Below are 22351 nucleotides of genomic sequence, written 5' to 3'. Positions count from 1 at the left end.
ACAAAAATGTGTTAAAAAGTGAGTAGAAGGATGCAGCACACAGTGGAGCATTAATCTCAAATGCAGGCAGAATTGACAGATGGAGAGACAAGGAACTGCAGATGCTGGAATTCTGAGCAAAATACAAAATAATGGAGAAACTTAGATGGAGGGAATGGACAGATTATGTTTGGGATCAGGACCAATCTTTAAACTAAAGTGGTGTCCTGACCCACAACACCATCTGTGCATTCCCTTCACAGATGCTGCCTGACCCGCTGAGTTACTCCAGCACTGTGCTTTGGCAAAAACAATTTGGATTCTATTTGTCACATTTCCCAAGACCTGGTAATCCTAGCCTTGACAGCAAAATGACTCATGCAGCCTCCTTAAAATGTTTAATTGGCTGAACTTGCTTCCCAAGAGCACGCCCCAATTCTACCTCCCTCTATAAAAAAACAAAAGTTAGCGATATGGGTTTGGAATTTAAATCATTTACATTTTAATTTCCTACCTATACCAAAGCCACACATGTTTAAGCATTCAGAGTACCTTATATTTTTCTTTCAATTGACAAGCACATTTTCTATTTTTATGCACATTTCAAAACATAAGCCATATTGAATCTACTTTGGAATTGGCAAAAGATGATTTTTGGGAATTGTCATAAGGAGTTACAGTAGATTTAATATTTGAAAATGTTTTACCTGATAAATTAATGATCCATTCTTACATTTCTGATTGACATCAGCCTTCGACTTGATTAAATATCTTGCTATCATGATATTATTTTCTGAGCAAGCACTTTCAAGCATCTGATTTCGTATTCCACGATCAATAGCCAACTTGGAGATGCACTTGAAAAGGAGGGTCTGTAGCTGATCATTTCAAATTAAGCAATGTGAAATAATTAGCAAGACAGAATTAAAAGTAATGTTCCTCAAATTCTCAAAAGCAAGAATGGCAATTAAAATCACCTGTCTGTTTTTGCATTTTGCCAGCTGATGGAAAATAAATGTGTCAATGCATTCCTTGAAGAAAATTTCAGTGATAGCTGGTATGACTTCAAAATATAACAAAGCTGTTTGAAAACCCTAAATAAGAATAAACATTAAATCAAAATGTGATAATTCCATTAAACAAAATTACTTCCAGATTCCATCAAAATAATCTTGAAATATTTGTAATTATCTGCATTTGCATAGTTCTTTAAAAATCACATTGCTTATTAACCATTTAATAATTGAGAATTACAGGTGCCAGTTTCATAAAAAGATAGCACAAAGTATTGGAGTAGGGCGGCAGGGTAGCACAGGAGTAGAGTTGCTGCTTTAAAGCGTCAGAGATCTGGGTGTGATCCTAACTACAAGTGCTGTCTGTACGGAGTTTGTACATTCTCCCCATGACCTGCATGTGTTTTCTCCGAGATTTCCGGTTTCCTCCCACACTCTAAAGGCATTCAGGTTTGTAGGTTAACTGGATTGATAAAATTGTAAACTATTCCTGGTGTGTATAGGATAGTGCTAGTGTGCGAGAATTGCTGGTCTGAATGGACTCGGTGGGCCGAATGGCCTGTTTCTGCGCTGTATTTCTAAACTAAAAAAAGTAGCCCAGCAGGTCAGGCATCACCCCTGGAGAACATGGATAGGGGATGTGTTGGCACAGGAACCCAGATGTGTTGGGACAGGATTTGTGCAGATGGGGCATGATGGTCAGCGTGGCAAGTTGGGTCGAAGGGCTTGTTTCCACACCGCATGACTATGAGGACTCTCAGGTGTTTGGTCTACTGAAATTATTCTACCAAGGAAAAGATCACAACATAAAAGACAAGTACCTCTTGACTATTTTCAAGTTTTTAGTATCTCTTCTTGCCTTATAAACATGCACTTAACCAAAATGCTGGTTGCATAGCAATGTCAAATCAGAGGCCAATGCACTTTAGATTTTGTTGGCGCCAGTTCAGAGTGCAATTCCCCTGCCTAAGTGTCATCCAGTTTCATACTGTCACTCAGGCACAGGCACGTGGCACATGTAAACAGAAACCTCAGATGTGCTGGCATTCTTTGCCAGCCTTTTCCCAAACACACTCCAATTACTCAGTCAACAAAGTTGTGATAATTCTCCAGTGGAAAGACCTGTGCTAATTTACATCTGACACCAGAAAAGAATCTTAATTCATTTGAATGGAGAGGACTGCTTGAGAAAATCTAATTACATATTTTTGAGCTAATTAAGCTTGGTTAAATGCTTAATGGTTTCCAACTATGTATTTGTGATTTTCATCGAGTTATAGAGAGTCATATATCATGGAAACAGGCCCTTCGGCCTAACTTGCCCAATGCCGACCAACATGTCCCGTCTACACCAGTCCCACCTATCTGCATTTGGACCATATCCCTCGGAATCTATACGTCCATGTACCTGTCTAAATATTTCTTAAACATTACGAAAGTACCTGCCTCAACAACCTCCTCCGGCAGCTCGTCCCGTACACCCATGACCCTCAAGTTCCTATTCAATTCTTCACTCTCACCATATACCTATGCCCTCTTGTTCTTGATTCCCCTACTCTGGGAAAAAGACTATGTGCCGATCTATTCCTCTAATGATTTTGTACACCTCAATAAGATCACCCCTCATCCTCCTGCGCTCCAAGGAATAAAGCCCAAGCCTGCTCAACCTCTCCCAAAAGCTCAGGCCCTTGAGTCCTGGCAACATCCTCGTAAGTTTTCTCTGTACCCTTTCCAGCTTGACAACATCTTTCCCAGGGGGTGGCTTCCTGTATGGTATGACTGCCCAGCCTGCGGCTGTCCATTTTTTCAACTCTTTTGTTAATTTTTAGTGAGTTTTAGTGTTTTGTTTCTAGAGCTCTAGTCCATTTTATGTGGGGGGTGGGGAGGGGGGGGGGGGGGGGGGGGGGGGGGGGGAGGGGGAAACTATTTTTCAGGGCTGCTCTTTCGACCCGTCCTTGCGGCCTACCAGCGGGCCTAGAGCGGCGTTTCCTGAGGGGACCGCCAAGAACCTCGGCTTCAGCCACGGCACAGCGCTTGAGCATTATCGCGGAGCGGAGCGGGCGATGCCTTGCCCGGGTCGCCGCGCTGGAACTCCGGTGAGCTGAGACCGCAGGTGAACATCGCGGAGCTGCGGGTCTGTGGAGCGGCCAGCGGCGCTGACATTAACATCGGGAGCCTGGGATCTCCAATAGTGGAGCTCCATCCAGCACGGCCTTGTTGGCATCGGAAGCCTCGGTCTCCAGTAAGGAAGCGGCCTTTCCAGGTGTCCCAAGCCGCTGAGAGGATTCTCCCAACGTCGGAGCACCATCACCCGGCTAGAACGGCCTGGAACATCGGACCTCCGTAAAGGCGACTGCAGAGGCCTCAATTGGCCCGACTATGGGTGGACATGGGATGGGGACTGGACATTGTGCCTTCCCTCATAATGGGAATCATTGTGGGGGGATGTTTTTTATGTTTAAATCTCTTTATGATTGTTATGTCTGTATTCATTTTTTTTATGTGCTGCATTGGCAAGAAGCATTTCACTATACCTAGATGTATGTGACCAATAAATAACCTTTGAACCTTTGAACCTAATATGGTGACCAAAGTTGAACACAATACTCCATTTGTGGCCTTACCAGCGTCTTAAATAACTGAAACATGACCTCCCGACTTCTATATTCAATACTATGACTGATAAAAGCCAAAGTGCCAAAAGCATTTTTTGACCAATGTAGCAAAGTGCGGAGTCATGCATTTTGGCAGTAGGAATAAAGGCGTAGACTATTTTCTAAATGGGAAGAGAATACAGAAATCAGAAATGCAAAGGGACTTGGGAAAGCTAGTGCAGAATTCCCAAAAAGTTAATTTGCAAGTTGAATTGGTAGTAAGGAAGACAAACGCAATGCCAGCATTTATTTCAAGAGGACTAGGATAAAAAAAACAGGGATGCAATGCTGAGGCTCTATAAGGCACTGGTCAGGCCGCAATTGGAGTATTGTGTGCAATTTTGGGCTCCATCTTTGAGGAAGATATACTGGCTCCAGAGAGGATCCAGAGGAGGTTTAGAAGAATGAACCCAGGAATGAGTGGGTTTGACGGGTGTTATGATAAATGTTTGACGGCACTGGGCCTGCACTCACTGGAGTTTAGAAGGATGAGTGGGTGCCTCATTGAAATTTACCAAATAGTGAAAGGCTTGTATAGAGTTGATGTGGAGAGTCTAGGAGTAGAGGCCATAGCCTCAGAATTAAAGGATGTTCTTTTAGGAAGGAGATGATGAGAAATGTATTTTGTCAGAGGGTGGCGAATTTGTGGAATTATTTGCCAAAGAAGGCTGTGGATATATTTAAGGCGATAGATAGATTCTTGATTAGTACAGGTGTAAGAGGTTATGGGGAGAAGGAAGGAGAAAGGGTTAGGAAGGAGAGATAGATCACCCATGTTTGAATAACAGAATTGACTTGATAGGTCGAATGGCCTGATGATGACCATCCTATCTAGCTGTGACACAATTTTCAAGGAAAAATGTAATACTTTAGATTTTGTTTATTTAAAAAAAAAGTTGTTTGATCAGTAATGATTTAGGAATTATTCGCAAACATTTAACACCTTTGACAAGTTAGACTGCCAATCAAGTTAGGTGCCATGTCGTAACCTACTGTTAAAGTTTCTAATCGGATGTCTTACGGGTGGAGTTTCATCTCACTTGTACAGTGCAATATTGACTTGGACAGTCATAATGCAACAAGTTTAGATGGGGCAGAATTTGTCAAATGTGTTCAGAAAAGCTTCAAAGGGCATGTTTCCACGCTGTGACTGACTCTAAAATGAGCAATTATTCCTGAGCAAGTTTCCCTTTCATGTGGCATTAACTAGATTATTAGTAAGACCTGTTTGAAGTCAGTGTATTATGAGGATTGACATCACCAGCCACATGCAGTGCATTTCCCTTGTGAGTGTATGGAACAAACATGCTACTTAGTTTGCCAAAAAGCATGATCTCATGATTTCTTCACCTCACTTGACTTGAGTAAAACATTTTATCTGCCATTCTGGATGTACATTTCAGAGCTAAATCAAAAACCTGGCTGTCTGGCAGTCTCCTTGTTATTATCAAAAATATTCACACATTGTGCATTTGTACAAAAACATTTGAAATTAAAGACTAACGACAACACAAAGGGGAAAAATGTCAGCCAATTAACAAGACTGACACATTGTTTAATTTTCAGAATCATTGGACAAGCTCCTCATTAGTATTAACCAATCTTCATTTCAGTGCTTTTTTTCCCCAATGTCACTGAATAAAAGTCTCAAAAAAGAACGCTTCCTCTTTACCTTAGTGTAATAAGACTTGTAAAAAATACCTGTATTTGCACTTCTGTGTCCTCTTCATATAGGTATAATATCTCCACCAAAACACTTGCCAATGACACTAAAAATGATTGAGGCAAATCTTTCTCAGGAATAAGAACTTCCAATAGTTTTAGTCCCAGATACTGAATTTCTGAAATAGATGTTTGAAATATGTTCAATACTGCAAAAAGAAATGGAATAATTATGCAACAAATTATTTCCTACATTCATTCTCGTAGACATACAGAAACCTCATGATGAAATAAAAAAAAACACATTTGCAACCTCAAAGACTCAGAGTCTTACAGCTCGAACATCAATGCTGTGAAGGATCTTGCCATTAACTGCAAACCATTTCCTTATATCCAGCCTCCAAAGTGAAACACCACGCATTTGCACAAGTTAAACTACATCTGCCATTTCTCCGTCCATTTCTGCAACTGATCTATATCCCAATGTATCTTCTGATAGCCTTCCTCACTATCTGCAACTCCTCTAATTTTGGTGTCATCAAATTTACTCACCAACCCATCTATATTTACGTCTAGGTAATATCATAATCCTAACACCATTCCAACATCTCTTTATTAAACTGATTGGGAGTTTAACTGTTTAATGATCTGCGTTCAACTGTACAAGACCATGAAGACCATTCCAATGCATTTATTTGGAAAGGGACAAAAGTTGATACAGATTTTTTTTTTTAATTGCACAACCAAAGGAAATGAAGATAGCCAACACACAAAATTTTGCTGAAGACACTGAGTGAGGCAAAGACATGTTGATACAGAATTCTACAGCATATTTGAATCTCAGCAAATTATGGGTGTTTTGGGGTTTTAGGAGAAGTACAGAAACAAAAAATAACCCAACATCAGAGTTAATATAGGATGGAGTTATGTGGCCACTTAAGAAAGAATTGAAAGTGATTTAATAATATTATGACACCAAGGATAAAAGTCAGCAACACATTTGAGGTGATGGAAAGTAGCCTCTATGACTAATCTGTTCAGAAAATGATTTTATCCAGGGTAAAAAAGGATGCAGCAGCATTGTTGGCTTTTTTGAGTGGTAACATGAATAGAAACATGAAAGTGGTAGACAGTTGAAAGCAATAGTCAGAATGAGGAGTAAAGATAATGGACCATGGAAAATTACAAACCACAACAAAATCAAATGACACTATTTACTTCTGCTGGCCTTTGACTTCACAGTTATCCCATGTTCATTCAACTCTTCTTTCTTCCCCCCCAGATTCTCTCAATTGCATGCTCGTCTTGTATCTACACCATCCTACCCTGGGCTTCAGGACTCCCATCCTCCCTAAATGAACACAAGCTTAAGTTGTTTTTTCTCTCTGCCTTCTGGAAGGCAGCCATTCAAGGCTTAGCTTCAAATGGAATTCTAATTTATTGTTGTACTTGTTATTATTTGAGGGTCAACAAATTGTTTATCCACAACTCACAAAAACAGTTCCTGACAATGGAATTTTTCCTTGATAAAACACAAGAGGGGGAAAAAAAGGATTTTTTTTAAATTACAATATAGATGACAGTGGTATATGTCATTCCTACCTCTTTTATATGGATACATTTGCAGAGTATGGATTATGGTGTCCAAAACCCCATGTTTTGTTAGATCCTTCGTGTCTGAGCAATCAGTAATAGAACACAACACTTGAAGGCCACACTGTTGGATTGCTGAATTCTGAATGAACTGAAAAAATGCAACAATAAATGTTAGCATTAACAAACTAATCAATGATAACTAGCTAATTAGACTAGTAGTTAACGTCAGGACCCTTCTTCCGACTCGAAACGTCACCCATCCTTTTTCTCCAGAGATACTGTTTGATCTGCTGAGTTACTCCAGCACTTTGTGTCAATCTTCGGTAAATACCAGCATCTGCAGTTCCTTTCCACATAACATATAATGTGATTCAACCAGGGGCGGAAATCGCTGTCAAACATGGGTACACAATTTCTTGGCGGTAGTGCGCGCATGCGCACACACACACATGCAAGACTGCGGAAGCTTCGGCCGTGGGCCCTGTGGACGATAACATTGAGAGCTGGCCTGGTTGGTGGCCGACTCCGAACTCCAGCAACAGTAGCTTCGTCCACCCCGAATCGTGGGGCTTCAATCGGCACGTTCGCAGGGCCTTTCATTGCTCGGCGCGGCTTACATCCGGCTGCGGGATCTTCCATTGCCCAGCGGGGGCTTCAACATCAGGAGCCTCGATCGCCTCGATTCAGCAATTTGACTGCTGGAATTTGGTGGAAGATCCCATAGCCGATTTTAAGCCGCGCCGGGCCAGGCGATGAAAGGCCCTGCAAACAGGCCGATTCAAGCTCTGCTCTATGATCTTTGCTCCACCAGGACGTCTCCCTCCTCCAATCATCGCGCTGAATCATCATGCCCCACCTCCCCCCCCCCCCCCCCCCCCCACTGCCTGCTGACCGACGTCTCTCTCGTCCAATCGGTGCCCTCGATCATCAGTCTCACCCACACTCTCTCGTGGAAAGCGGAGATTTTTAATAGATTTTTTTTCACCGAATTTAAAAATCCGGATTACAAAACATGGGGGGGATTGTCCCCCACCTCTCAAAACATGGGGGGGGACATGTCCCCCTGTCCCCCCCATGGATTCAACTTATGGACTTGCAATTGTAATCTTATGTTCACAATTATTTTTCAAACGCTAAAATTGTGAACATTTTGGCCAATTTTATTGTAGAAACGCAATTGGGCACAAGAAAAAATGAGATCACAATTGGGTTTTTTTTCTTACCTTGTTCAAAGATTCAAGAACCAATTTGTGTAAACCCTCCAACAAGCATTGTTTATGAATTAATTTCTGCATTGATTCCAACACATCCACATTTAACAAATCTTCTTTCCGATTGATCTTGGATACTAATAGTAAAAAAAATACAATCAATTGCTGGTTGTTTAGAACTTTAAAAAAATATAGAGCAAAACAGGCCTCAAGATCACTCTTCCAAGTGAAGTAGCAATACACTTTGGTGCATTGAAATCAGTGCTCAGGATGTGGTTTCCTTCACTTTGTAGAATCCAAAAGCAGGTTTGGCAAGAACTTTGCAAAAAATCTCCATTCAGTTAGTTTATGAAGAAATTTGAGCCTTCAGTTATTTTTCACAGTTAATAGGAAGGCACAGTGAAATTATTTGCTTGCATACACTATGTATACAAATAGCTGCCACCTACGGTGCTGACACATGTTTCAACCCTCAAACCCAATGCTAAATTCAGCAATGTCAGGCAGCTGGCCTCGCCTTTTGGAACTGGCTAATTCTAATGTAATATTATCTACCTTCAATAATAACTCCGTTTTTCTCAGCCTGATCTGCTGAGTATTTTCAGCAAATGTTTCAGATTTGCTGCAACTCCTCTGCTTTGTATCTCAAAGTTCCAGCATATTCTTTAGTTTCTTTTCCCTCACTAACTGCTGGCATTAAAAGTAATAGTTACCCAGAATACCTCGAACCCCAATCTAGAGCAAAAAATCCCTCTCTCTCAATATCTTCTACTCCTCAATGCAACGTAAAGAATGCTTGTTTTCTCACCTTTTCAATTCTGATGGTCATTTATCCATTTGGGGGGGGGGGGGGGGGAATCTGTTGTTACCAAATGTCCGCTGTAACTGAATAAGGTATCATAATTGTATAAGTAGTAGAAACAAACAACTGCAGTTGCTGGTTATTACATAAAAGAACACAAAGTGCAGGAGTAACTCATCATGGTTGGGCAGCATCTCTGGAGAACATGGATAGGTGACGTTTCAAGTCGAGACACTGCTGGCGGTCGGGGGAGAGCCAAGAATCAGCAGAATCAATGGTCGCGACCAGACGTAGTGTAGGTGAGGGTCGTGGTGGAAAACGAGTCCTGGTAGTGGCCGAGTAAGATGTGTGGCCTGGAAGCGGCTCAAGCTGGGGTTGGCGTGGGCAGTCGGCGCTCAAAGCGGCGAGTGAGGCGGCTTGAGCTAGGGATGGCGCAGGCAGCCGTCAGTAAGTCAGTCCGCTATAACCAAAATCCATTATTAATGAGCCTGTTCCACAGGCGATTTTTCAGGGGACTGTCAAGTTGCTGGCAGTCGCCTGAAAAACCGGCAACTGGAACGGCGACTGTCAGAGTGGAACACACATACACACACATATCGCTTCCTTCACCACCCCGTTATGCAGGCGGGGGACGGGGCAAGCGGAGGAGTGCTGTCTGAGTGAAATTCCCATCGTGCAAAGCCAAGATGATACAGACACACACCGTGACGAACAGGAAGGTTAGTGCTGTAATTAAGACGGCTAAAGCACAGTGTACGGTAAGTCCTTTAAAAGAGGGGAGAGAAGGGGAGAGAAGGGGAGAGAAAGGGAGGGAGATGGAGGGAGAAAGAGGGAGAAGGAGTGGAGACAACTTTTAAGAAGCCAGAGATACACGGCTGTGAAGCTTGGCGGACAATAACATTACCGGTCAGTTATCCTTGGTTCTGAAAACTACTGTTGGTCAGCACCGGCTACAACCTACGAGAACTATGAGAACCTTCGACATCCTGGCAATCCACTAGGACCACATGGCGACCCACCTACGGCACGAGAATTCTCGCTACTCTCCATGGCGGCTTCATTCTAATCGTCGCTAATTTTTCAAAAGAGATCCGTTAAAACTAGGATGTACTCTATTGTCATTTGGGCTAAATTTTCTACACAAGATAAAACTCCTTCCATTTTTATTCACCTAATGTGCCTACGGCAATGGGATCTTTTTTCTCAATGTACAGAAATCTTTTATTGAACTATTACGGTTTTTCCAAATTTCACATGCTTCCATCATTATGTACATGGCCACAGTTATGCATCCAATCCAGGTCATAAAATATTCTGGATAGAGAATTTAATTAAAATAACATACACTGCCTTGATACATTACCATGACCCAAACTAGTTTGTTGGAACACTCTATTCTCATGATAAATTAACTTAATCTAAGGTAAGTGGATAGTTGAAGCAGATCAATAGTTCCTATTTAAAATCTACAGATCTTAAATAGGACCTGTATAAGATACAATACAATACAATACAATACCTTTTATTTGTCATTTGAACCTCACATGAGGTTCAAACGAAATTTGGTTTCTGCAGCCATACAAAAAAAGAACCAAGACGCACACCAACACAATTCAATTCACATAAACATCCATCACAGCGAGTCTCCTCCTCACTGTGATGGAAGGCAAAGACTTGTCTCTCCCCTGCTCTCCATTCCTCTCCCGAAGTCGAGGTCAAAGCCCCCGGCGGGCGCTAGCAAGTCCGCGGCAATTTACAGCCGCGCCGGGCGTTGTAAGGCCCTCCTCCAGGTCACTCTCAACCCCGCAATTCGGGCGGGAGAAGTCGCCGTTGCCGGTGCCCCGCAAAGCAGTCTCCTACCGGGGACCCGCGAGCTCCCGGTGTCACCATCCACCAGAGTCGGGTCGCAACAGCTCGCCCCCGCAGCTCTCCACGCTCCGAAGCTGGCTAGCTCCACGGAGGTAGGTCCACAGCTCCACAGGCTCCACAGGCTCCACAGGCTCCACAGCTCCACAGCTCCACATCTCCACAGCTCCACGGAGGTAGGTCCACAGCTCCACAGCTCCACAGAGGTAGGTCCACAGCTCCACAGCTCCACAGCTCCACGGAGGTAGGTCCACAGCTCCACAGCTCCACAGCTCCACAGCTCCACAGCTCCACAGCTCCACGGAGGTAGGTCCACAGCTCCACAGCTCCACAGGCTCCGTGACTTGAGCCCCCAGGTCGCTCTGGTTGGAGGCTGCTCCACGGCGCTAGGCCCCAACGGCAACGGAGACCAGACAGGGAAAAGGTCGGGTCTCCATGCAGGGAAGAGATTTAAAAGTTTCCCCCACCCACACATACACATTTAAAAACCCATTACAAACTAAACCCTCAACAGGACAAAAAAAAAACACAAAAAAAATACACAGACAGACTGCAGAGGCCGCTGCGACATCGGTCGCGCCGCCCACTCCACTGCACTCCATATAGCCAATATTCCATAGGTGATTACATAGGAAAAGTTTAGAGGGACATGGGACAAATGAGGGTTGTGGAAATAATGTGGACAGGCATCTTGGTTTGCTGGGGTAGGTTAGGTTATAGGGCCCGTTTCCAAGCTGTATGACTCTATCTATCTGCGCATGATCCATATCCTTCCATTACCTGCATATTCATGTGTCTGTCTAAAGTCCTCTTAAACGCTACTATCCTGTCTGCCTCCATCACCACCCCTAGCAGCACGTTTAAGGCACTCACCACACTCTGTGTAAGAAAACCTGATCCTCAGTTTCATCCTCAGTGCCATACAAAGTTTGTATGTGTTGAACAGGTAGTCATCGGAACAGGTAGTCATTGGAAACATATGACATAATCTCTGTTTTGCCACTATGTCTGGGTTGTTGTGAAAACCCCAATAGCAGTGGAAGGTCAAAACTGACATGCACTATATACATGACTGTGTTTTTATATTCTATAATGTTATGGGCCCCCGGCAGAAAATGGCGCAATCTTGAATAGCCCCAATAACAATCACTAAACAGCAGCAAAATAAATGTTGTCCATTTTGAGTTTAAGGGAAATCTTGTTCAAATCTGATACTAGTCATCGAGTAAATCACAAGTTCTTTTAAAATAATTAAAACTACATTTTCTTTCCTTTTTGGAAAGAAAAGTATGTTACTATGTAACATGCTTAGCACAAACAATGGATCAGCATTTTCACTTACCTGGGCAAGTTATATGTGATATAACCTGAAGAGCCTCAAGCTGTACTGAACAATTGTTTGTATGGTTCTTTAATGTGCTCACTATTCTCGATAATGTTAAGGTCCTGACGTCCAGATTCAAATTCCTGAAAAGACATGAAATGATTATAATACACAGAGCACCGCAGTGGTGTAGCAGTAGAGCTGCTGCCTTACAGCATCAGAGACCTAGGTTCAATCCTGACTGCGGGTGCTGTCTGTACGGAATTTGTACGAATCGGTTTACTGCCATACTCAAAAGACATGCAGGTTTGTACATTAATTGACATTGGTAAAAACTTTAACTTGTCCCTAGTGTGTAGGATAGTGTAGTGAAGAGCTTGTTTCCCACTGTATCTCTGTCTAAAGAGATTAAAGCAGAAAATGAAAACAAAAAAAGAGAGAGAGAGAGAGAGAGAGAGAGAGAGAGAGAGAGAGAGAGAGAGAGAGAGAGAGAGAGAGAGAGAGAGAGAGAGAGAGTGTGTGTGTGTGTGTGTGTGTGTGTGTGTGTGTGTCTGTGTGTGTGTGTGTGTGTGTGTGTGTGTGGGGGGGACTTCAAAACCTTCATAACTTTTGTGCTATTTCACCGATCGGAACAAAACTTATTTGACTTGCAGCAGAGGAGAATGGCGAATGGAGAATAAAGTAAAGTTTCCTTTATTGTCATTCAGACATTTCAGTCTGAACGAAATTGGACACCTGAGTAAGGTGCCGAAAAATCGTAGCGCTATGGGGGATCGTTTTTGCACACATGTAATTACAACGCAGACAGGAAGTGGTCAAGATGAGAGCTTTAGTAATATATATAGATAGATAGAGATAGATACCAATCACTTGCCTCAGACTGAATGAGAGTTGTTGACTCGAACGTATATACAAGGCAAAGGGAAATGATGTGCCTGCTTCAGCCTGGGCCAAGAAGTAGACCTTTTAAAAAGATATGATTTTGGCAAAAATAAATAAACATTTACCTTCCCAGATAAAGTGTATTAAGTAACTTGCAGGCACTTTCCAAGACATCGCTAGAGTCCAAATGCTTTTTCATTTGTTCTAAAATGTTGATATGTATCCCTTTGGCCAACAGGAGTTTCCTTATTTGCACTATTAAGCAAAAGGAAACAAAACAATACAATATTTCAAAGAACTGAGTAAATACTTAGTTTGGAATATTTATTTTCTCCCTCCCCCCCCCAATTTTAACTTACTGCTTTGATCTGCCAAAGTTGCCAGAGTACTTGCAGCTGCTCGAAATACTTCCTTCGATCCGGAGTGTAACAACATGGCTGCCATCACTTGTCTATGAACGGGATAACTATAATACAATTTTGAAATTACACAAGTTATTATATCAACATAAATAAACTTTTTAAAACATTTGCATCACAACAAATGTAATGCAGACAGAGCTGAGCATATTTTAAAACAAAAACAATACCATGCTTCTTCATCTCCAATTTTTGCATGAAGATTATTCTGATGTACCAGGAGTTTGTTCAGAGCCCAACAAGCTGCTTCCTGAAAGTAAATGCATTATAAAAATTGATCCTATTTGTGTCATTCAATATATTTTGCACATCTACATCTTGTTGTTTTAACCAGTTACCATTAAATCTTCCCTCCTATTGGCATAAACTGTCAGTGACATAGAAACCGGCACGGTGGCACAGCGGTAGAGTTGCTGCCTTACAGCAAATGCAGCGCCAGAGACCTGGGTTCCATCCCGGCTGCGGGTGCTGTTTGTACGGAGTTTGCACGCTCTCCCCGTGACCTGCGTGGGTTTTCTCTGAGATCTTCGGTTTCCTCCCACACTCCAAAGATGTATAGGTTTGTAGGTTAATTGGCTTGGTAAATGTAAAAATTGGCCCTTGTGGGTGTAGGATAGTGTTAATATGTGGGGATCGTTGGTCGGCGCGGACACGGTGTGCCGAAGGGCCGGTTTCCTCGCTGTATCTCTGTATCTCTAAACAAAACTGCAGCTGCTGGTCAACACAACAAAAGGACACAAAGTGGTGGAGTAGGTCAGTGGGTCAAGCAGCATCTCTGGAGAACATGTTGGGTCTAGATCCTTCTTCAGATTGATTGTAATGTGGGTGGGGGGGGGGAAGAGGTCAAAGCATGACAGATAATAGGTCGACACAGGCGATGGGGGCGGGGAGGTTGATGGGCAGATGGTTAGAACAAGTGATGTGGATTGTGAAACCAGGGGAACTAAAGTAGCGGAGGGGGTGAGGGGAGTTGTGAGATGGTGGAGGGGAGAAATAGGGGAGTGTCCAGGTGCGGCACAGGAGAGGGAATAGGAGTGCGGAAGTGAGGGGTTTAGGGGAGAAAGAGGGGGAGGAGGGTTGGGAGGGCATTACCTAAATGGGAATTCAATGTTCATACCATGGATTGTAAACTACCCAAGCAGAATACGATATGCTGTTCTTAGAGTTTGCGTGTGGCATCAGTCTGGCAATGGAAGTGGTCCAGGACAGAAAGATCAGTGGGGCAATGTGAAGAGGAGTTAAAATGATTAGCATCCAGGAGATCCAGTATGCCTTTCGTCTAAGTTCTTAAGTTCCAGGAGCAGAATTAAGCCATTCAGCCCATCGAGTCTTCTCACCATTCAATCATGGTTGATAAATCTTTCCCTCTCAACCGCATTCTCCTGTCTTCTCCCCATAAACCTTGACGCCCTTATTAATCAATAATCTGTCAATCTCCACCTTAGTCTGAGTGAAATTCTGCTCTTGGCCTCCAAAGCAGAATTCTACAGATTCATCACCATCTGACTAAAGAAATTCCTCCTCATCTCCTTTCTAAAGGTATGCCCTTTTATTCTGAGGTTATGCCCTCTGATCCTAGACTCTCCCACTCGTGGAAACATCACATCCATTTTATCCAGGCCTTTCACTAAGCTTCAATGACATCCACCCCTCATCTTTTTTAAACTCCAGTGAGTACAGGTCCAGTACCATCAAATGCTCATCATACATTAACCCAGGGGTCGGCAACCTACGGCCCTCATACTGAATGCAGCCAATAACCCGGAATGATCCGGCCCGCAGGCGTGTTTCTTTCCCCGTAATCAACCGGCCCAAAGACTTCCGTCATCTCCGGTACCTCCCAGGCCCGAGGCCGTGGCGACCAGGATGCAAGGATGCAAGGAGGCCTGTGCTGCCGGCCGCAATGGCGGAGCCGCCAAGTTCCTACGAGCGGCGAACGCAGCCGAGCGCCGAGCTCTGGCTGTACCGCATCCTGCGCAAAGCCGCCGGCACAGCCGCGCACCTTCTGTGTCTGGGCTTCACTGTCGAGATCGGGGTTGTCAATTGGCCGGGGTCAAGTGAGTATGAGTATTTGAGCCACCGCCTTCAGGACACAGCCAAGGCAATGATCCGTAGGTGCGCCATGTTCGTGAGCGCCCGTAACTAGGGGCCAGTGCTCCAGGTGGCATCCTCGAAGGGGCGGATCTATGTGAACACGTGATTTGGTGCCTGCCATCCGTGGCGGGATGGGGGCGGGATCCATGTGTACACGTGACAGATGTGGCCCGCCATCCGCTCACAGACATGCGTCTTGGCCCCTATGCAGAACAAGGTTGCCGACCCCTGCATTAACCCAACCATCCCTGGGATAATTCTCATAAACCTCCTCTGGACCCTCTCCAACACATCCTTCCTCAGATATGAGCTCCAAAACTGCTCACAATACTCCGAATGCGGTCTAACCAGTGCCTTATAAAGCCTCAGCATTTGCAAGTACAGAAAGGTACATACAGGAATGGGGAGTTAAAATGATTATCAACCCAGAGATCCAGCAAGCCCAATTTCAGATGTTTTAATCATTTTGAAATAATCCATGAAGGTTTGTTCTTGTTTGCATTGAAAAATGCAAAACACTGGAGGTACTGGAGGTCAGGCAGCATCCGAGGAGAGAAATGAACAGACGATTTTTCGGACCAAGTCACTATTACAAAAAGGGGTTCCCACCCAAAACATCATCTGTCCATTCCCTCCACAAATACTGCCTGACCCGCTGAATCCCTCAAGGCTTTGTTTTTTTGCTGCAATGGATTCCTGCATATTGTGTCTCCATTCTCATTTGTATCTTAAACTTTATGCTTTGACGGAGGCTGTGTCTATCGCATTTACTAATCATCTGCTGCCTTAACCATCATTCTCACCTGCTTTCAGCATTCCTCCTCTGTACATACTTCTTGACATTGGTTTCCCTATCCTTCTCCCCTTTCTTCAACCATGATGCTCGGCTCATTAGTTCCTTCCTCTCACACTGATCCAGGTTAGCTTACCCATACCCATACTATGAAATTTCCAGCTTGCGGCCTGCTGATCATTTCTCAATGTTGTTGTTGCCTGTGTAACCTCACCTTCCCTCAAAGTGATGGCTGGTTTGCCCACCATACAAATGTCAGCATTTCCCCCACCTCCCTCTACCATATAGAAAGAAAAAGTACTGCTGCCGATCCTATCAACACATCAACAAAAGAAGATTCAAGATTCAAGAGAGCTTGTTGTCCCAGATAGGACAATGAAATTCTTGCTTTGCTTCAGCACAACAGAATATAGAAGGCATGAATACAGAACAGTGTGTCCATATACCATTGTATAAATATATACACACATGAATAAATAAAACAGATAAAGTGCAAGTAAACAGATAATGGGCTATTTTATTACGTGAAGAGCCTGCCAATCCGCATGCACGTCAATTCGTCGACGCATGGCGCAAGAATCGGAGCAGTTCGAAACTGCTCCGACAGGTAAGAGAATAAAAATTATTTCAGGAACGGGCTGCTGCTCGGAAAACAGGGGCAGCGGGCCCGGAGAAGCTGGCACAGCTTGTGCAGCTGACGCCGTGGAGGCTGGATAAAAATAGCAACGGCCGGTGCGGCCAGGATAGCTAAATGCTCTGGAGACTCCGCGGGAGCTCATGTGCTAAAAAATAGCAGTGACTGGCACGGCCAGGATAGCTGAACGCTGTGAGAAGCTCCGTGGGAGCTCACGTTCTAAAAATAGCAGCGACCGGCGCGGCCGGGATAGCTGAACGCTGTGAGAGGCTCCGTGGGAGCAGGCTCTGTAAGGAATGCTCCGTGCACCCGAGGCATTAAACAGGTGGCTCCAGCCAAATGCCTGTGGCAATACCTGGCTCAAGGTTGCAGTATTAATCCCACTCTGATGAGGGGAGTATCGGTGTATTTTACAGAGGTGACTCCGATTATGGGCTGAGGATATATAGCGCAAACGCCGCAAGGCTCAGCAGGAGCTGGAGATTAAAAAAATATATATAGCGCTGCCAGCTCGACCGGGACATATGGGGCTCCACTGGAGCAGGCGGCTGTTCGGAGCATCTGACGGGCAATGCCTGTACAAATTGGAGCTTCGAAAGGGAGTCAGCCAGAGGCCTGAGGAGGAAACACCTGGTTCAGGGTTGCGTTCTATTTCCTCCCCTAAAATACTCCGTTTAGGCTCCAGAAGGGAGCAAGGACTCGGAGTCACTAGCAGGTGCAACCTGTCTACTAAGTAAAATAAATAAATGAATAAACAAACAAACAAATATATAAAGAAAAAAAATCAATGGATGAATAAATAAAATAGAAAAAAAGGAATGTGGTCCTAGCTCACGAGACATTTTCAGGCTGTGTCAGTCAGATGCCTGTGGCAGCAACACCTGTTTCAGGGTTGCGTTATAATATCGCTCGCTCAGAAGAAGGGAAGCAATACCTGGCTCAGGGTTGCGTTATGATATTTCCCGCTCAGAAGAGGGAAGTGTTGGAGATTCTTACATATGTAACTCCAACTATGTGGATATCGATAAGGTAATCGAATCCCTGAACTAATGGGGGATATGCTTCATTTTTAATCATATGAAGGAGCTACCGACTCTTGTCACATATTTGCCATCCCTTTGGGGATAGGAGATTCACTGGAGAAAGATCTGGCTAAAAGTATCCGGGAAATATGCCAGTCCAGATAACTGCCAGACTTTTGGATGTTTCCATATACGTCAATTTCATCAGTTGGGATATCCCAGTGATGATATGTAGGTAACGAAATTATGTCAGCAAGTCCAAAACTGCTCTGGAGTCATTTCGGTCTTTTGCAAGTCAGTAGATGGGCTCAACTCTCGGAAATGCAGGAGATTGCATTATCACTTCTCTGTAATACCCAGTTGGGGCTATTGCCTTCGCAAAATGCTATAGGCATGAGATAATTCCCAAAATGGCTCATTTTTACAGGGCCAGTAACGTGTAGCCTGCATAGTATCTCTTCAGAGAGGACTTTGGTAGCAAGTTGAAGACTTGCAGGGGGAAATTAAGGCGGCTGGAGGGGTGTAGTACCATTCTAGGTGGTTAAAGCTCCAGTATTCCGGCGGATTTTCACCCTGTATTTAAAGAGCAGGAAGCACCGTTGAAGCTCCGGAAAGGAGCAGTCGGGAGTCACGAGCTGGCCTCGCAAGAACAGCTTGTTGAACCAGGTTTGCAGTAATGGCAGGCATGACCTGTCCAGTGAGCCCGCTGAGGCTCCGAAGGAGCAGCTGGCCAAAGGAGCAGTGTGTCTAACCAGGCTGGGAATAAACTGGTAGCGTGGCCTGTAAAATAAAACTCCAGCAAGGCTCTAAGAGGCTGTAGGTCGAAGATGTAGTTTGTCCCATTCGGTTCAGGAATGCAGGCAGACGTGCCTTGCACAGCAATATCGCTTTAGAGCTCCAGAAACGAGTTGTTGGCAAGCGTGGGGCTGAAGGTTGTGGTCAGACAGGGTCTGCAATGGAACTTCGCTGAAGTTCCAACAAGCAGGTCGACCCGGGTTCAGAGACGCTGGCAGGTAAGGTCTCTTTATTAACCTCCGTAAAACTCCGAAATGGAGCAGTCTGTCGGGCCAGGTTTGGATTTACTGGCAGCATGGGCTGTCTAGTATCTTTCACTGTCTCTGGAGATCAGGTTGATGCAGAGACAGTGGCAGGGTGTCTTGCATAGTAACCTCTGTAAGTTCCGAGTAGGAACAGCTTGGTTACCCTAGTTCAGGGTAGACCATCATGGCACTGGCTGGCCATATGGGTCATATTGACCAGGGAAGCACTGCCTCAACATCTATGATTGAGGTTATCAGGATGCTCTGTAGAGTGAAGTAGTTGAAGTCTCCCTCAACACATGTGTAAATTTCTGCTCAGTTAAGTGGAGTTGTCAGTTCGTTGGAAACATCATTGCAATCCTCTCTGGGATAGGTAGCTACCAGCAGGACGCCAGTCTGGCATGTAGTATTTTTTATCTGATCCGCAGGTTCATGTTGTAAATCAAAACTGTATATATAATAATCTGTAGGCTCTCAATAACAGTATTCCTGATTGAGTGGCTGGTCGAAGAGATTGTGTTGCGCACACTGGCGACTCAGACAGGTGGTTTCAGTCAGAGGACTGCGAGGCAATACCTGGTTCAGGCTTGCATTATGCTATTTCTACTCTGAGGAAGAACGCTGAGGATTCGTGCTGACTCTGACAGTCAAGTGTTGACAGGGAACTCGTATTCCCACATCAAGTGGATGCTGTGTTTCAGCTCTAGTCATAAGGTTATCATATGTTATCAGCAAAATAAATGAATAAATAGATAATGCATCTTCCGCGGCAAGAGAAGCCAAAAATTTCTGTCCGTACGGTCAATAGAGGAAACGATGGTTCCAAGAGGAATCAGTAACATCTCACAAAGGATGAGTAGTTTGGCCAAGAACAAGAGGGGTATATTTCTGATATTTCTCAAGATTGCAGAAACGTGGAGCATGCCAAATCAGGTTACGATTTGGCTAATCTGATCATGTGTTTGGTTATCCAGTTTAAGATGGATGATTGGCTTTCAGCAATTTAGCTGATTCAGAGGATTAGGGCCTCTATCGATCTTGAAGATGCATACTTTGCCATATCTCTACACAAGAGGCAAAGATATATCAGGTGTTTTGATGACAAAGCCAGTGGTGTGAAGTTTAGGCTCTACCTGTTTGTCTTCAGGCCTAGGCTATTTACAAAGATTCTAAAGCTAAATCTGCCTTACTCAGATGAAAAGGGCATTGTGTCATGGAGTTTATAGACGACATGCAAAATTTGTAGCTGATAAGACTCAGGGGTTTATCAGTAGATGCCTCTTACAATATTAAGGATGAGGCAACATGAAATTTAATAATGCCAAATTTGCGAACTCATTCAGAGTGTCCCTTTATTGAACACACTTGAACACACCCTTTATTCAATCTCTGGCTCGGTCTCTGGGTCATAACTGACATGAGGGTAGCTTGTTATGGGAATGATCTCATAAAGCTAAACGGGCATGGTTGGGTACAAGTTGGAGTTGACAGCATACCCACCAGATCGGAGATTGGGGGTGTTATTATATATACAGGTACACTGAGCTTGCTGGTACCTATGAGATGAAGGATACTTTCTTCATTGTTATTTAATAGTTTTCAAGAGAATGTTGGTGGCTCATTAGCAGCCAATAGAATGGATATTCCCATTTGTCCATCTTCTTGCAACAGCAGGAGGTTTACATAGTGCACTTTCAGAAGTTATAAAATTTTGGTTGAATATGCCTGGATGATTGCAGATAGAATTCTGTACAATGTTGCATGAGTTATTGTCTAACTCAAAGCCAATTGGGACTATGGTCCAATTAAGGGCAATGGCCATGTATGCAAGTTAGCATCATGTTGTTAATAACTCATGTCTTTCTACCATTTATGGTTTTATCTGTTTAAGTGTTTCACACACAGATTGGGTTACTGCATGAAACCACATTGCTTTGAAGGCTTCACGTAGTCACTCACGTGACTTCGAAATAAAATAGAAAGATTAAACGAAAACTTACCGTTTGAAGTTTGATCTTTATTTTATGAGAAGTTGAAGTGAGGGATTACGTGCCCTCCACTCCCAACCCTGATTCTCATAAAGATCATCCGGTACGTCTAGGGTCGTTAATCTTTCTATAGTTTAAGTCCTGCAAATGGTCTGTGGTTTCATACAGTTCCTCTGAAGATTGACGCGCATGCGTGCTGGCGGGTTCTTCACGTAATCCCTCACTTCAACTTCTCATAAAATAAAGATCAAACTGCAAACGGTAAGTTTTCGTTTAATCTTTCTCTTTTTTTTGCACTCAACATTTATTGACGACAAAATACACATACAAACAAAATATACAAATCACCTAGCATCTATCGGTATCGCATCAAATCATCTTAGCGTTCTATCGTAAAAGCATCCTATTCACAGGCACCAGAGCAAACTGTCCTGAATCAATCTTGGCAGTTGTAGTAATACCGGTGTCCAAATAATATTGAAAGCATCAGTCCTCAACTGGAGTTTAGCTGTTATACTTTCCATCAAATATACACTTTTCAGTCTTTCCCTCCACTGTTGAACATTTGGTGGCTTTTCATTTCTCCATGACACTGTAATCATCTTCTTTGCAATCAGCAGCAACACCCCAAACAAATATTTCTGATTTTTAGTATCTGTCACAGCTGGAGTGTCTCCTAGTATAAACATGCCGGCTCCAGAGGTAGATCCATCCCCAAAATTAACTTAATCTCCACCTGAATGTCTCTCCAATATTGGTACAATTTGGGGCAATCCCAAAAAATATGGGTATGATCACCAATCTTCCCGCATTATCTCCAGCATAAATCTGAGGTGTTGCTGTATCTTGCTAACATAAGAGGAGTCTTAAATATGCTCATTCTAGTTTTCCATTCAAACTCCCTCCAGGTGGGGCTGTTTGTTAACTTGTGGACCCAAAAGACATGTCTTTTCCCACGTTTCGGCAGTAATAATAATATTCATTTCCAATTCCCATTTCTGTTTCATTTCTATAGTGTTTCCTTTTACATAATCTTGAAGTCCTTTAGATAAATGGGATATCAAATTCTTTTTTAACGCTCCCTCTATAGTCAACAGGAAAATGTTTTCTAAATTAGAAGGTAATCTACATATCTGCTTCCAATCTACGCGTGTCTGCAAGTAATGCCGTATTTGGAGAAATCTAAAAAAGTTCGTCCCTGACAGTCCAAATTCTTTCTGAAGGTGCTCATATGATTTCAAAACTCCCCCACAAAAAAAGCTGATCCACAGTAGTGAGCCCTTTGTCCACCCAATTTCTGAAACCCTTGTCAATTTTGCTGGGTAAAAAATTAGGAATAGCAGCTATCTTCAGTGCTCTAGATATAGAATTG

General features: G+C 43.5%; 1 protein-coding gene across 1 annotated transcript in view; it reads right to left on the bottom strand.

The window, feature by feature from the left end:
* Positions 1-22351, bottom strand: part of LOC116984972 (leucine-rich repeat serine/threonine-protein kinase 2-like) — a 136260-nt gene that overhangs the window by 69660 nt on the left and 44249 nt on the right. Inside the window, exons 10-18 of the mRNA XM_033039333.1 lie at positions 13579-13658; positions 13349-13455; positions 13115-13244; positions 12126-12250; positions 8128-8252; positions 6911-7052; positions 5348-5487; positions 957-1073; positions 687-857 (exon numbers count right to left, since the gene is read on the bottom strand). Coding sequence (XP_032895224.1) covers positions 687-857; positions 957-1073; positions 5348-5487; positions 6911-7052; positions 8128-8252; positions 12126-12250; positions 13115-13244; positions 13349-13455; positions 13579-13658 — 1137 coding nt within the window. The remainder of the gene's footprint in view (positions 1-686; positions 858-956; positions 1074-5347; positions 5488-6910; positions 7053-8127; positions 8253-12125; positions 12251-13114; positions 13245-13348; positions 13456-13578; positions 13659-22351) is intronic.

This window comes from Amblyraja radiata, chromosome 21 (assembly GCF_010909765.2).
Source record: "Amblyraja radiata isolate CabotCenter1 chromosome 21, sAmbRad1.1.pri, whole genome shotgun sequence".
NCBI classification, from domain to species: domain Eukaryota; kingdom Metazoa; phylum Chordata; class Chondrichthyes; order Rajiformes; family Rajidae; genus Amblyraja; species Amblyraja radiata.
This window is presented reverse-complemented; position numbering and strand designations above follow the sequence as displayed.